This window comes from Cheilinus undulatus, linkage group 15 (genome assembly GCF_018320785.1).
Source record: "Cheilinus undulatus linkage group 15, ASM1832078v1, whole genome shotgun sequence".
NCBI lineage: Eukaryota > Metazoa > Chordata > Actinopteri > Labriformes > Labridae > Cheilinus > Cheilinus undulatus.
The window spans coordinates 33,470,974-33,486,583 of record NC_054879.1 but is presented as its reverse complement, the minus strand read 5'-3'; the positions used below and the strand labels follow the sequence as shown (position 1 = coordinate 33,486,583).

At 37.5% G+C, this 15,610-nt stretch overlaps 1 protein-coding gene across 8 annotated transcripts in view; it reads left to right on the top strand.

Annotated features, from left to right (window-relative positions):
* The window catches only part of dachd (dachshund d), a 226,498-nt gene that overhangs the window by 29,975 nt on the left and 180,913 nt on the right, over window positions 1–15,610 (top strand). For all 8 annotated transcript variants that reach the window (XM_041806707.1, XM_041806705.1, XM_041806710.1 and 5 more), the window contains exon 4: window positions 8,745–8,909. In XM_041806707.1, the coding sequence (XP_041662641.1) occupies window positions 8,793–8,909 (117 nt within the window). In that variant the 5' untranslated portion in view covers window positions 8,745–8,792. The remainder of the gene's footprint in view (window positions 1–8,744; window positions 8,910–15,610) is intronic.

Below are 15,610 nucleotides of genomic sequence, written 5' to 3'. Positions count from 1 at the left end.
TGAAAAATAGTAGATCATCTTGAATTTGATTACAGCAGCACATCTCAAAAAGTAGGGACAGGGCAACAAAAGGATGGTAAAGTAAGTCGTACTAATGAAAAACAGCTGGAGGAACATTTTGCAACTAAAAAAGTTAATTGGCAGCAAAGGAGTAACATGATTGGGTGTAAAAGCAGTATTTTAGAGAGGCAGAGTCTCTCAGAAGTTCACCGATCTGCAAAAAACTGCATCTAAAATAGTGGAACAATTTCCGAAATGTGTTCCTCAATGTAAAATTGTGAAGACTAATATGTCCCACCATCTATACTACAGGATATCATCAAAATATTCTGAGAATCAGGACAAATCTCTGTGTGCAACAGACAGGGCTCAAGGTCAATATTGGATGCTCAGGATCTTTGGACCTTCAGGTGGCACTGCATTAAAAACAGGCATGATTCTGTACTTGAAATCACTGCTTGGGCTCAGGAACACTTCCAGAAATCGTTGTCTGTCAACACAGTTCACCATGCCATCAACTAATGCAAGTTAAAGCTGTATCATGCATAGAAGAAGCCATATGTGAACATGATCCAGAAACACTGCTGTCTGCTCTGGACCAAAGCTCATTCAATATGGATGGAGGCAAATGGAAAACTGTTCTGTGGTCAGATGAATAAAAAATGTTAAATTCCTTTGGAAATCACTGGCGCCATGTCCTGTGGATGAAAGAAGGACAATCCAGCTTGTTATCAGCGGACAGTTTAAAAGCCTGCATCTCTGATGATATGGGGTTGGATTAGTGCTTATGGAGCTGACACATCTGGACAGGAACTATCAGTGCTGAAAAGTAAAGAGAGGTTTTACAGCAAAATATGCTCCCATCCTGAAAGTGTCTCTTTCAGGGAAGGCTTCAACCCTGCAAAGCAGATGGATACACCCGTTTCTGTGTTTCTCACTGGTGAATCCATCTTGCAAAGCTCCCATCTGAACTGTTTGGAACTGTTATGCCAGAAGACATCAGCGTGGATGCTGCTAAAGTGTAAGTTTTATCAGAACTTGACATTTCTTTGTTAAAAGAAGAACAGAAAACAGCAGTGAGTTGTTTTCTTTTCAAATACAACAAAAGTCACATACTGACATGTCTACAGTCACCATGGTTTGTGTTATGCAGTTCTTAATGGAGTTTACGCCTTCGGTAGGGGTGCAGCTTGTAAGCGGCAATGACATCATGTGTGTTGTTGCTCTGATTGGCCCGTGAAGATGTGACAGACAGAACGTTCATCCAATCACCCTCCAAGTTTTTTTTCAAAGGCTCTGCCCTTTCCCAATCGCTGTCTATGAGTGGTTTTCCAGATGGAAGTGTGAAGCAAATTCATCTGGCGTACCAAGTTAGGAAGGCTTTGTATATAACAAGACAATGCTGAACTACAAACCACATCCATCACAACAGCATGGATTCTAGGGGTGGGAATCACTACTGGCCCCACGATATTATATTATCACAGTACTTGGGTCATGATTCGCTATTATTGCGATTTTAAACATTTTGCAATACACAGAGTATTGTGATACCATATATTGCGGTATATTGCTATCTACACCATTTTCTCAACTGTTTAGCCAATTTAGAATTAGCCTTGCCTTCATTTTTTGTATTACCACAGTATTTTATTTTCATGTGGCACTCCTTGCAAATGTCCATGTTGTTTGTGCCCTGCTTGCATTCCTGATGCCCTTACCCTGGTGCTGCCATATTAGTTGTACTAACTTTCTCCTGCTGTCACCTCTGTCGACCTCACTGGACAAAGGGCGAACAGCATCACCAAGTGGACAGAAAAGCAACTGATGCTATTTATCCGGTATCATAGACTTCAGTTCATATTAGCAATAAATTTGAAAAAAATCTGTACTTGGTAAAAAATATGACACGATATATATCGGCAAGCAAAATTTCACGATACCATGCTGTATCGATTTTTTTACTTACTAGTGATAGAACATATGAAGAAACCAGTTACTCATTCCACATAGCGAGGCTAACTTAGAACTACTGTACGTCTTTTCAATTCCTTATCGTCCTTTTATTATCTTAATATTTTTTAAGGTGGTGTTTTAGATTAATGCAAATCCATTTAAACTGTGTCGTTTGTTTAGCTCTGCTTTGTCAGTTTTGTGGTTTTATAGGGAAAATTGTGTTTTAAAGTGTGCTCAATGGCTTATATTTTCATCTTGTGTTCACATGTTACCTTTCTGCTTTTTATATGTACAAATAGACATTGAGATTTTTTCCTGTAATACCATTTTGCTGTTAATTATAAGTATTGGAATTATACTAATATGATTTGCCTTATAAATTAACAATACATTAACAGTCACTGCTACAAAGGTAACAGTTTTATATGAACTTGTGTCTAGTTATTTGTCATTTTCAGTCATCACTTTGATACATTGTTAGAAAAATCTTCTACAGTGATATGAGTAAGTTTTATGCAGTATTGTTTGATAATACAGTAGGAAGGAGTGGAAAGAGGAAGAGAAGAAGACACAGTTATCCACTAAAAAAAACAAAAACAAAAAACAGGTCAAATGGAAAAACTGATGTGAGAAAGTGCTTGAGTGCATTAAAACACTAAACAAACAGATAAAAACTTAAGACTACAGCTTATTGTTTGGTTTTATATCTTTTCATTGTTATTTGCCCTCCTCTTTGCTTTGCTTTCTCTCTTAATGTATTCCAGTTTCGCTGATTCCCCGATTCTAAAGGACATTGCATCTCATTTCTCGTCACTTGTCCTCGAAATTCCTAAAGGTACAATTAGCATTTTGTTTGACGAAATGTTGAAAGGTTCATAGATTGATATTTGCAAAAAACGGAGGCTGTGTTTTTTTCCAAATGCAAATTCTGACATTTATTAACTTTTATTACAGATACTCTGTTTATGGATTGTAAAACTCTGCATGGATTTAATGGGAATAAAGTAAAATTACAATGTTTAAACACAATCAGTGTGGCAAAGCAGCAAGTGTGTAATTTAGTGTGCTGTGGCAATGAAATGTTTTACGGGCCTTGATTTATGTCCTGTGCATGGCATTTCTAATGAGAGAGACCAACATTGCAGTGCGCCTGTGTTCCAGGAAACTACATTTACAGCAGATCTTTTTTCTCAAGAGTGTTTTTCCCCTGTGAAATAATGTCAGCACTTTCCCACCTTCAAAGTCCTTTTGTTTCCAGATCTATTAACAATTCTAATTGTACAGGAACACTTGTTAAGTAAGGCTGGTAAATAAAGCAGGAAACGCATTATTTCCTTTTAGTGCAGATTAAAGGTACAGCTATGCTGGCTTGAAACACATTAATGAGGTTTTAAATAAAAATGCTGGCAGGGAATTTACACCGCTGACTGGTTTAACTGCAGTAAGCAGTTGATTTTCCTTGATGTTAAAGGGGAACATTATTTCACCCACTAATGAAAAATACATCTTTCCACCCTCCTATCTGTTAATTAACGTGTTTGTGTTAAGGGAATTTTCAAAAAGGGATACAATCGCTTTCAATCTGATTAAAGTAAGTGATACATAATAGGGAGGTTGTTTTCCTTGGGTCCTTCTGTTAATTGAATAGCTTTGTATGACTTGGAATGTTTTTCCTAGTCACAACAGTTTGCCCGGACCCGGCTGCTTGGGATGCCCCTATCTTAATTACGGATCATACTCCAAATGTGGTTCAATTTCCTCGGCAGGACAGTTTCTGTTAACTGCTATTTTTAAGGCCAATAACAACGTCAAAGCAAGGCATGATTAAAGCAATTAAAGTTTCCCTTTGTTTTCTAAGCACAGCCAGATAGGGCGGCCTGTTTGTACAGCATTTATTAAACATTTACTAAATGGAATTGAATCTGTCATCGATGAAGTTTTCCCAGACAATTACCTTTTAGCATGGCAAACAGTGTTTCACTCAGCTAACGTCTCACAGCTTATGGCTGTGATTAGCCATTTGATTTCATCAAGCCAAGCTGAAATCCTCCAGCAGAGAGAGAGAGAGAGAAAGAGAGAGAGAGAGAGAGGGGGGGGGGTTTAAATATAATTTTACCATCGGAATTTCTCAATTAGCATACCACATTTTCTCCATTAGATAAACTGCCTTTAGAGAGCTGGCTGGTTTAATCTGTTTAATGTCCGTGTAAACTATAATCTCCTGATTCTAAAAAGAAATCCCTTAAGGACATCATTCGCATACACTCTTTATAAGACAGTTTTTGAAAGACATGATCGAGAGCGGCTTTTAAAGAGGGATTGAGCAGTGATGGGTTGTTATGCCTATCATGCGTTTTTTCTTTTTTTGTGCGAGTGGTGGTTTCACTCGCTTGAGTTTTGCTAATCATTAGTAATTATGCTTTTACATGCTTGTCCTTGCTTCACCACCACTGGAACATACAGCATAGCTGCAGCTTAGATTGCTCCAGTAGTATACAGGTTTATGCAGGCACTCAGTTTAAGCTTTAGTGTTTCTACGAGTGCAAGTGTCTGAAGTCTCTGAAGTCATATGTTACATTAAGTCACTGCTCTTGAAAGATGCTGTTCTCTGAAAGGTAATTTGAAAGAGATATCTCCACGTGACAAGAAACATGAATCAAACTTTCATCTCCGATTGAAGCAGGAGTGTATGAGGCTTTGTGTGCCTGCACATCACTGCCACTAACAGCATCACTCTGCTGCGAGTGCATATGGAAACAGAAATCAGGATTTGTTGTTATCCCGTTGAACGATGAGAAAGGAGAAATCAGAGTGTTTACATGCATATCATTGCCTTCCATCATACACTGCAGGCTGTATGAATTAGGGCCCACAAACACAGCCTCATTCTCCTTGCATCACGCCAAGAGTCACTCCATTGATTACCCTTCCCCGCTCCCAGGAAATGGCTCATGCATCTCGTGTACATTATAACAAATGTTCTCTTTGCATTACAATTGAATTGTGATTGTTATGTTCAATCAATGGGGAAAGGTCACGGGATCGCTCCTGCCAGCGCTTTAATGGAGAAGTCGATGAGGATTCATTTTAATCACTGCGGCTGTGGCAGAATGAGCACAACACTGAGAGACTGTCAATGGCCCGGTAATTACCGCTGTTTATACAGGTTTCTGCTTTAGCAATTTAGATATCCACAAATCTCTCTGTTTCTTGCAGCCCGCTTATATTGGACGCCGCGTGGCATCAAATGAAGTGCTGTAGGATGTGGGCCGTGACTGCTCTAATTGTGGGACTGTGGGTGAGGCTGGCTCTTTGAAAATAAAGTGAGCTTCATTTGCTCCTCTTTTGAGCAGTTACATTAGCAGAAAGCTGTTATTGTGCATACTTTGAGTGAAGATGCAGTCTATTAGACTGGCTGTATTTAGGCTAAGTCCAGCCTGTTACAGCTAAAACGAGGTGTAGGACTCTGTATTTACTTTATTCTTATTGCCTCTGCCAATGAGGTTATGTGATCAGGTGGGTTTGTTTGTTAGTTAGTTTGTTAGTTTGTTAGTTTGTATGTTAGTAACAAAGCTCAAAAAAGTTGTGGATGGATTTTGATTAAATTTTCAGGAAATGTCAGAAATGGCATAAGGAAGAACTGAGTAGATTTTGGGAGTGATCCGGATCACCGTCTGGATCCAGGAATTTTTTAAAGGATTTTGTACTATTGGGAGATAGGCTAATGGCGGCGGTCTGCGCTGTCACCACTTTACACCAGGAGATGGTGGACAGGAGTAACTTCAATCCCAGCAGCGTTTTGGGTGTGTTTCTATTCAAAGTTTTAAAGTTTATAGAGTTTGAAAGACGCACGCCCGGTCAAGGAGACGAGTCGGAGTGTAACAGAGAGAAAGACGATGAATTGTAGAGAGAATACCCAATGCTGGGAGGAATAGAGGAATATTCACCCTCTGCCATGAATTCCAGTCATCTGGTGAGACCATGGGTGAGACTGTCAGTGTATCTGGTGGCACTGGCAGGCAGTGCTTCCACCATGACTGTCCACCCGTAGCAAAGCCAGTGCTTTGCCTCACCGAGTTTCCACCCCACCGGGAAGGGAGTAATCGGCAAATGCCATGGTGGGGGGCACATGGGGATGGATCCAGGAATTTTTAAAAGAATTCTTCACTATTGGGAGATAGGGCTAATGGCGGAGGTCTGCGCTCTCCGATAGCTTTTCTAGTTCACTGTGTATCTGTTATGGTTTACTCTAGCAGAGTACAGAGAGCCATTTCCTTATTCTGACCATTACACTTTAATAATTCTATAGTATTCTGATGATAAAAGTCATGCTTTAACACACTGTGTTTAAGGACCTCATAGAAGATGCTGTTATAGACAACATTTCCTATTCTTGCTAAGTCTGTCATCATACTCTGACTCTATTTTTTGTATTCTTTCTTTTTAGAAACTTTTGGTCTTCATATTTAGAATGTAGACATGACTTTTGATTTCTACTTGAACAGAGACCAAAAAACTTCAAATCAGCAATACATGCACGGTATATACCATATAACAGCACATTTGAAGTAGCAGTGCTGTTTCAAGAGACAAGGGCTGCTACTGAGCATTTTCTGTATTATAAGTAAATGTTTGCAAAACTCCCATGCAGTTTTCAAATTATTTTATACAATGAATTTTCAAAAAACCTCAAATAGTCTAGTCATTGTTGGGGACTGGTGCCTAATATACCTGTTTATTTCTATAACTTTTCTGGAACATGAGACTTCACTTAATAAAATCTTAGTCCTGCAGTACAAATAAAGACAAACTCACTGATATTGAATGGCAGACACAAAAGTAGATTTAAAAAAGACTAATGCATAGCTCTCAATTAAACATGTTAATGGGGGGTAAAACATATGATTGAATCAGATGCTTACAAGCCAGGAGTGATATATGCCTACCATAATTACAGTTATGTAATATGGAAAAAGTTAGTCGGACTCGCATCACATTACATAAAGATGCTATCTTAAGCTACAAAAAGGTTACACTAGGTTATATTATGAAAGACTAAATTGCATTGAGTCAGTCTACACCACATTATGTTTTGCTACATGACACTTGAGGTTATATGGTAACATGCTAACATGAGCTATGCTTTATGCTTCCCTACACTACATTATATTATGCTTTGTTATGCTATCAACTCCATTTTCACAAGGGCCAGCTTTTTCTCGACTGATGCTGTGGGGGCCGAACATTGAAATAAACTGAAATACAATCAATATTTTTGTCTAGTTAAAATATTCTTGCAACAATATTATTTCCTTCTAAAACTAATGGAACTTTAAGCCTTTCCCAATCACATCAGTCCCTATCGACTTCACAGCAGGCAGCCACAAGGGGGCGTTTGAGATATTTTAGCCACATATTTCTGGAGCCCTCTTGATATGTATCACTGAGTTTGATGCTAATATGCTGTGTTGTGATTGGCCAAAAACACATGTTGGAAACAGATCTGTGAAGATTCTCAGGGAGGGAAATTGCACTCTTGGAGAGCCTTATGTGGAAAATTATTGCAAAAACCGGAAACTTTAATCAAGATAACAATAATAAGTATGTGTTTACCATGCCAAATTACAGCTATACTAGTGTGCTTCTTGTCTGATAAGCCGTTAGGTTGAAGGTTTTCTTTAGACTTCAAGAAAAAATGTAAATCATACTATGCCATATTTTTGCCCCCTCAAATTTTCTGAATTTGACAATCCTCTAGGGGCCAGATGGGAAGCTGTTGGGGGCCTGGTGTGGCCCCCAGGCCTCCAGTTGATTATCACTTTTCTACATTATGCTTCACTTCACTGTTACATTAGGTTTTCATTGTGTTGTGTTTTGCTATGTTACAGTTCATCATGTAATGTAACATATACCACATTAGATTATGCTACATTATGCTACGCTATGAAAGATGATTTAAGGTTACGCTTCCCTCTGTTAGGCTACTCTCTGTTACCTAATGTTATGAAACATTACGCTATGCTATGTTATGTAATGTTACCCACTTCATTAAATAATGCTACTCTGCATTAATGGATGTATTGCAGGACAGTCACACAATAAAGGCTTACAGTATCTGATTACCTGGAGAATATAAACTATCAAAATTTCATGGTAAGATAATACCTTGGTATCAAGTCCACGCTACAGTATTTAGTTCAAAAAAATAATTTATAATTATCAAAAAAAAAAAAAAAGAAAAAAAAAGAAAAAACAAATGAAGACTTGGAAAGAAAATGAATTTGGCATTTATTAAACAATGATTGCACTTTGAATGTTCCAATATGTGCAAAAGATGCCATAGGTGTACTTTAGGCTTAAAATATTTACTAAAATTTTGGCTCCAGCATGTTAACTAACCCTTCAAAACCTTCACCAATACTCCTTGTGATCTGTTGAGCCCTCATGCTGTTGTGGGGAAGTGGGACTGTGAACACTTCCTTAAGAGTATTTTGGCCTTGCTGGATTTGTCAAGCCTCTTTTGGCCAATAAACTGACAACCATGTTTTCCTTATTCATCAAAACCTGAGTTTTCTTTTCTCAAAGTTACATTTGAAAACACTGTGACATTGTATACCCACTTGCCTGATAGTCATTTCACCAGCGCAGCTTTGAACGCATTATAATGCCACCGTTATGTTGCCTTATGTATTAAATTATCTAACTTTATTCTGTCAGTTCCAGCACAGGTTTAACATTGCAACTACTTCTAACTTACAGTTTCAAAACTGGATTTCTATTCGTAACAGGACTCAAAGTTTGAGGATTTTTACCACTGCTGCTTTGAGTGGAGGAGTATGACTGTCCTGCAGCAGCAGCAGCAGCACCACCACACCCACCACCCCGATCACTACCACTACCAACAGCAGCAGCATCCCCTCTACCATCACCACCACCACTACCAGCAGCAGCAGGTGAGCTGAGACAAGGTGCTGCATTTGAATTTGTTTGATTCACAGTGCTGATGTGTTTAATACTTATTGGCTGGTAATTCAGATAGCCTATATAGTAACACTACACCACACATGCAGTATTGACCACATGTGATTGGCTTGGTTATCAGTGACCAGGAGCATTCATTCTGATGTACCAATCATGTATTTGTCATGTATTTCATGCAAGCGTCCAATGATAGAGTGTGATAGTCTCGAGGTTACATCATTGCTCCCCATGTAAAGGGGCTGTTTTCCTCCATGAGGGTGGCCTGGGCTCAAGCTAGGCCTGGAAATCTATTGTTTTTATTGGTAGATAGTAATTTTGAAAAATGAAAATTCAGATTCATTTGAACCTAAGTTGTTCACTTTGGGGAATTCTGTAAACAAATTGATACATCTTGGAATTACACACTGTTCATGCATGATGCATGTCACTAAGTCTGAAACTTTTATGTAGTCTGACGCTGATCCAGAGGAAGGAATAGTAAGCAATAACATACAAAATAATATTAATCAAAAAGACTTCAGATTATTTTGTTTGCTTTGCAGTTCACGCAGAGACATCAACATTAAGTTCATTCTGTTTCTTGAGAAGGTAAAAACTTTTAGACCTTGAATTTTGTTTTTTATGTATTTTGAATTTGCAGAAAGAGTAAACAAGTAATACAAAGCTGTACACAAAGCAGACAACACACATATCTAAAAAGGAGTGACAGGAAGTGCACACATATCCTTTCTAGTCACATCTTTCCAGCATTCTTATAGATGTAAACCTCAAAAATGGGTAATTTTTTAACATCTATAGTCCTGATAAGCAATAATCTAACACTTGCAAAATTGATCACAGTACATTATATCTATCAATATAGAATTATGTGTTATTACATTAGATATATTTTTATTAACTCATCATAACTCATTAGACCATTTGCTATCAAAATATAAGCTCATGAATTATAATTTTGTTTATTTGTTTACTTTTGTTAAATATTTTCATATTATACCATATTTTAAGTTCATACTGTCTAGCCCAGGTTCAAGCCTGACCTGGGGCTTCTTTCCCTCATGTCACTCCCCACTCTGCCTCTCTCTGGTTCTCCCTAGTTTCTGTCTCTATCAAGTCTCCTATAATAAAGACATCAAAAAGGCCCCAGAAAATCTTAAGAAAAAAAAAAAAAGGACAATAATGATCGGGTTGCTGATCAATCTGAGCATCTCTAGTATTTTGTACAACTCTGGTGTAGTCATATTTTTGACTTTGACTTGAACCACTGGGTGTAACTGTTTTTATTGACATGAGATGAAAACATCCTCTGCTAACTCAGTAATTCAACACTGTGAGACAAATCCACCCCTCTTTTATTTTAACTATAAATTCCCTGATGCGCCTGTGTAAAACATACCATCCTCCAATCAGTGTGCTCCCTGACATCTCCCCTTCACCCCAAGTGGCATGTTTGTGTTGGACGGCGTCTAAGGATAGATGGGGTCAAAGCAGTGTAACCTTGCAGAAACAAATATTCATGATCAATAAGCGCTTTATTCCGAGCATCTAAATGCTTCTTATGTCTCAGGCTGCAACCCCCCATCCCCACCCGTCCTTACTTACCCATGCTGCCTGAAGATTTATGCAGACGAGGTAAAAGGACATTTTAAAAGACTACACAATATCAGTGCTTTCAAATGTCATGTAATCATAGGTTAGGGGAGAGTGCCGGGCACACAGAGCTAAGTGATGTTACAGATAATGAATTGCCTCTGAAATATAATACATCGTGAGTATGATTCTTTGTTCCAGGCTCTCTGTACACCAACTCGCTTCAATTAAAGTTATTTATCTCTCTTGTTTTTTAACTTCATCAATTATATTGTGATACACTTAATGTCCATAAGAGGATGATGTATGATTGGTCTAATTATTTCTTATTCACCATGCTTTCTAAAGCATATCAATTTTGTTAATACCATGTAATTAAAACACGTCAGGGCGCTACAAGTTGCCGGCTGTATTAATGACTATGAAAATTATTTTAATTAAATAGCCAATTATAGAAAAATCCTAACCATGAGAATTGACATTTAAATGAATTCAATTTAAATTGCTTTTCAACATTGTTTTATCAAAGCTTTATGGGGTGAATAAATTATTACATCAAACAATATACTGTGTCATTGATCATACACAAGTCTTGTCCCGTATCCATACATTTTGAAACACTTTCCTGATGCAATACATCATGCAGGGTGATTACATTTTGACACAGTCATTTGTTTACTGCAATCTCATCCACATGTACTGTACTTCTGTGGGCTTTCAAAGCGCTTTTTGCCACTTTAGTCACGCTGGAAACTTTAACCGCTGCAACTATTTTCCCAACTAAGTCACTTTAAAAGTTTGCTCCCCTCTTATGACAAAAAAATACAGCTAATTTTTCTCACAAGTTCAAGTTTTCTTAAGCTGTTTCCTTCCCATACATGACTTTTACATCCAGTGATGATTTTGCATTTGCGCTGAATTGTATCAACAAAGTATTGTGGTGTAATGTCCAGCAGCAGCATACAGACTTTATTTTTGTGCTCTGCTGTGTTTTCATAACTGGGGTCAAACACATGCAGCCCACCCAGTCTGTTGAAAAGCCTTTGTATCTAAAACATCATGCATATCCTGTGGTGCCTTTTTAATACCTATTAGCCCTCTCAGGCTCATATATTTTTCCCTTTTTCCTGCATAATGTTAATGAAAGTCATTTTTCAGACATTACAGGCACAATGATTCGCCGTTAACCCATGCAAACAAGAGAAATAGTGGGCAAACTGTTGTGACATTCATTGTATATAATGAAATCTTAATATGGTGCATATTTAAGTGAAAGGTTAGCAACATAAAGGGCAAATGGATTGCCTTGCAATGAATTTTAAGCAGCTATTGATTTTACACTACAAGCTACCTCTTTCCCTGAATGATAATTTTGAAAAGGCAAACTGCTTATCTTAAAGCTGATCTGACACAACGGGACCACAAAAGTACAGTGAATATTAAGAAAAATGGAGGCTTTGATAGGGAGCACTCTTTCCTTTAATGAGAGCACATGGCAAGTGCTGATGCACTCAAAAATGAAGCTAATTCCAGGACAATAAGAGGTAAATTTACACTTCTGATGAAAGCTGTGCAAAGCAAAAGTCAAACTCACAGAGTTGCTCGTCAAACTTTAAGATCTGTCTCAAGATCCGCTGCTCTTTTTAAGGTTAAATCAAGCTAAAAATACATTTTTGCTGACTGAAAACTATGATTGAATGTCACTTTATTAAGTCTGGGCTACAAGCATACAAATAGTTCAGTATGTTTACTTTTGATTTATTGCCATGCCTTAAACAACACATACAAATTTAGCATGTTTCACTCATGAATTCCAACAAACCTTAGTCCTGATTTTAAAAGGTTGCAATCTACAAAATGTCTTTCTTATTTGAATTAGCCTGAACGTTGCGATGCACTTTTCTCAAAAACAAAGGATGCACAGTATTATCTGCATTATTCAGCAGATTTTTGCATGAAAATTTTATGCCAATATTTACAACCGTTGCAGCAGCCATACATTTCAGCTAAAATCTAAGAATTTACCTTCAAGTATAGTTGGTTGCCCAGGGTAACACACACTTAAGGTGGCCCACGGGGGGCCCTAAATGTACAACAACTACCAGACTGTCTACGTCCCTGCTCCTCCACTTGATTCAGCCTCTCTTTGCACTGGAGAAACTTTCTATTTTTTCACAATAAAATAGGTGTGCATGTATTGGTGTCTGTATTATCTAGATTGAGTTTGGAATATTGGCATATTGAATATTGGCAGTATCCAATATTGTGCATCTCTATCAAAAACAGATTTTTTTTTTTTTATTAACAAACAGGGTGCCTGTAGACCTTTACAGCATGTAAATAAGCTGATTTTTAAAATTGAAAGTCTTATCCCTTTACTTTTGAGTGGTCTTAAATGTTAGGTTTTGGTTTTGATTGAACCATGTCTGAAGACTTGATTTAATCTACACTGTCTGGTTAACAATGCATGACATTTGTATTATTCTTTTAGTGGATTTGCTTGTTCTGGTGCAGTGTTAATTTTGGGAGCTATTTTAAATAGAGGTCAACCAATAATGGTTGATACCGATTATCAGTAGATCATGAGACTGACAACTGATGTTTGAAACTGATATGCATTTATTATGATGTGCAATGTACTTGATGGGGCGAAAGTGAAATTGCATGACCACACAAAATAAAATAAAATAAACAGTTTAGCCCACTCTATCTGCGTGTGCTCACTGTGTCAGGGGCACCCAGGCATACCTTTTGATTGGCTGGTGCTCCTGACATCTAGCCAATAATATTGCGTTCAATGCAGGAGTGGACTGTGGAGAGTGGAACTAAAGCCATAGGAGAAGATGAACACTTTTAGTCATAGTTTAAGTAAGGGATGCTCAATAATACCAACATATCAGTAGCAGCAGATATCATCTTAAAAAGTTAACCATCCATATCGGCAGATAAAAACATTCTGCTGATATTTGGAATAGATATATCAGCTGTAACTACTGGTCCATATTGGCTGTGTAGAGAAGTTTGTGGAGTTTTAGGGATGACCTACGCAGCTGAAGTCTTTTCTTTGTTCATCTTCATTCCTTAAACTTAAGGTGTGTTGTAAGGACTCAAGTTTTAGGCCTGAGCTACATTTCCATACTGGTGTTAATATCAATATCAGCTAAAATGAATCTACATTGGCATATCTAGTATTGCAAAAATCCAATATAATGCATCACTTGTTTTAGTTGACAAAGTTAGCACTTCTTGTGACAGCTCATGGCATTTAAGGCAGGCCAGCATGCTCACAAACATGGAAAGAAGAGAGACAGACAAGATGAAGAAATGCACCTTTAAGGGAATTAGACCTTAAGATAAAAATGAGTGGGAAAGATTGGCAGGGAAGTCTGAAAAGCTCTAATGCTAAATGATGCAAAATGGTCTTAATTTTGTTTGATTAGCAATAGAAAAATGTCTTCAAAATTCTTAGATTTGATTTTAAATATTGCACATACATCCTAAATAGGCATAGAAAGGTCCAGTAATTCATACTAATTTGTGTCTAACTCCATATGAATGCTTACTGTACATGGACTTGACCCTTCCCTCTACCAGAGCTGCATTTCATCCCTCTCAGCCTTTATCCCTCCTTCCTGTGCTGTCTGAGAATGAGACAAAGTTTCAGAGTTCATGTTGTTGTCGGTAAAGCTCTCCTCAGTGCTCTGCATCACAAAATAGCATAACCAATGAACATTCTGCTCAAAGGTCTGGGATTTATGCTGAACTGTATGTGTACAGTGGCTGGAGTTGACACTGCATCACTTTACAAGACACCCAAAAAGTCAACAGTAATAATCTCCATTGTCAATGTTATTTCTGTGAGGTTTAATGTGTTATTGCAGTGGTATTTAGTACGGTATTTGCCACTGTTTTAAACCCTTATTTTGTCAACACAGCTCTACTATTGCAAAGGTTTTAAGGAGTGGTTCTTCATGAACAGAACGTCTGAGTTCAGTAACACTTTTACCACAGTTCCCATGGTACACATTGTCTGACATGCTCACTTCCTGACCAGTTCTGCTCTGTTCACATAAAGTTAATCATATTTGTTGAACTCAAAATAGACAATAAAGGTAAAACAACTCTACAGGTAGGATGATATAACTTACAGATTTTTTAATTATATAATACAAGTAGCTATGAATATGTTTACTCTATAACAGTGTTGTTATCATTTGCTTCACCCATAAAAACAAGTGCTGCTTTATGTTGTGTCATGCTAACACACCACACTCAAAGCTGTGCAAACAAGTTAATAAGAGAGGAGACAAACTCTCCTTTTTTCACTACCTGTGCACCTTTTATTATGACAGAATGAACCATTTACAAGGACACTTTGCAGAATCGCCTGGGCACTCAATATTGGACAGTTTCTTGTTTTGTACTATCAACATTGCAGGGCAACTCCTGCACACTGTCTACATTGCACAAAACTGCAGAGCCATTTCTAGTTGTTTGTGCAATTAAGAGAATGTTGAGAGTTTGTCTCCAATTTTTGATGGATTCATTCCTCTTCTATACATCTGTCTTTGTGCTACATTTCAATACTTTTCCATTGTGTTGAAATCACTGCTTTAACAGATATAGCAGCTGTAACTGCCAGCATGTAAATAACCACCGTATGTATGATTAAGTTTGTAGAGTTTTAAGCAGGACCAACAAACCTACCACAGCTGTAGTTGTTTCTTAGTCCTGTAATCTTGCAGTATTTTAAGGACTCAAATCTTTCTTTGTTCATTCTTAAACTTTATAATGTGTTCCCAGAACTAATGTTTTAGGTATTAACAACATTTAATTTCTTGTTTTCTATGATCAAAACTGCAGGCAAACTCCTGCACGCTGTTTAAATTGAATACAAACTGAAGCAAGGTATCTAGTGTTAATGTGCAGTTTAGAAAGCATGCAGAGCTTGCCTTGAATTTTGCTGAATATGTTACTATCATATGCACTTGTTATAAAGTAGATGAAGTTTATAAAATGTTTGTACTTTTCAGTGCTATTGATCATTAAAAGACAGATTGAATTGCTTCAAACATGTATTGAG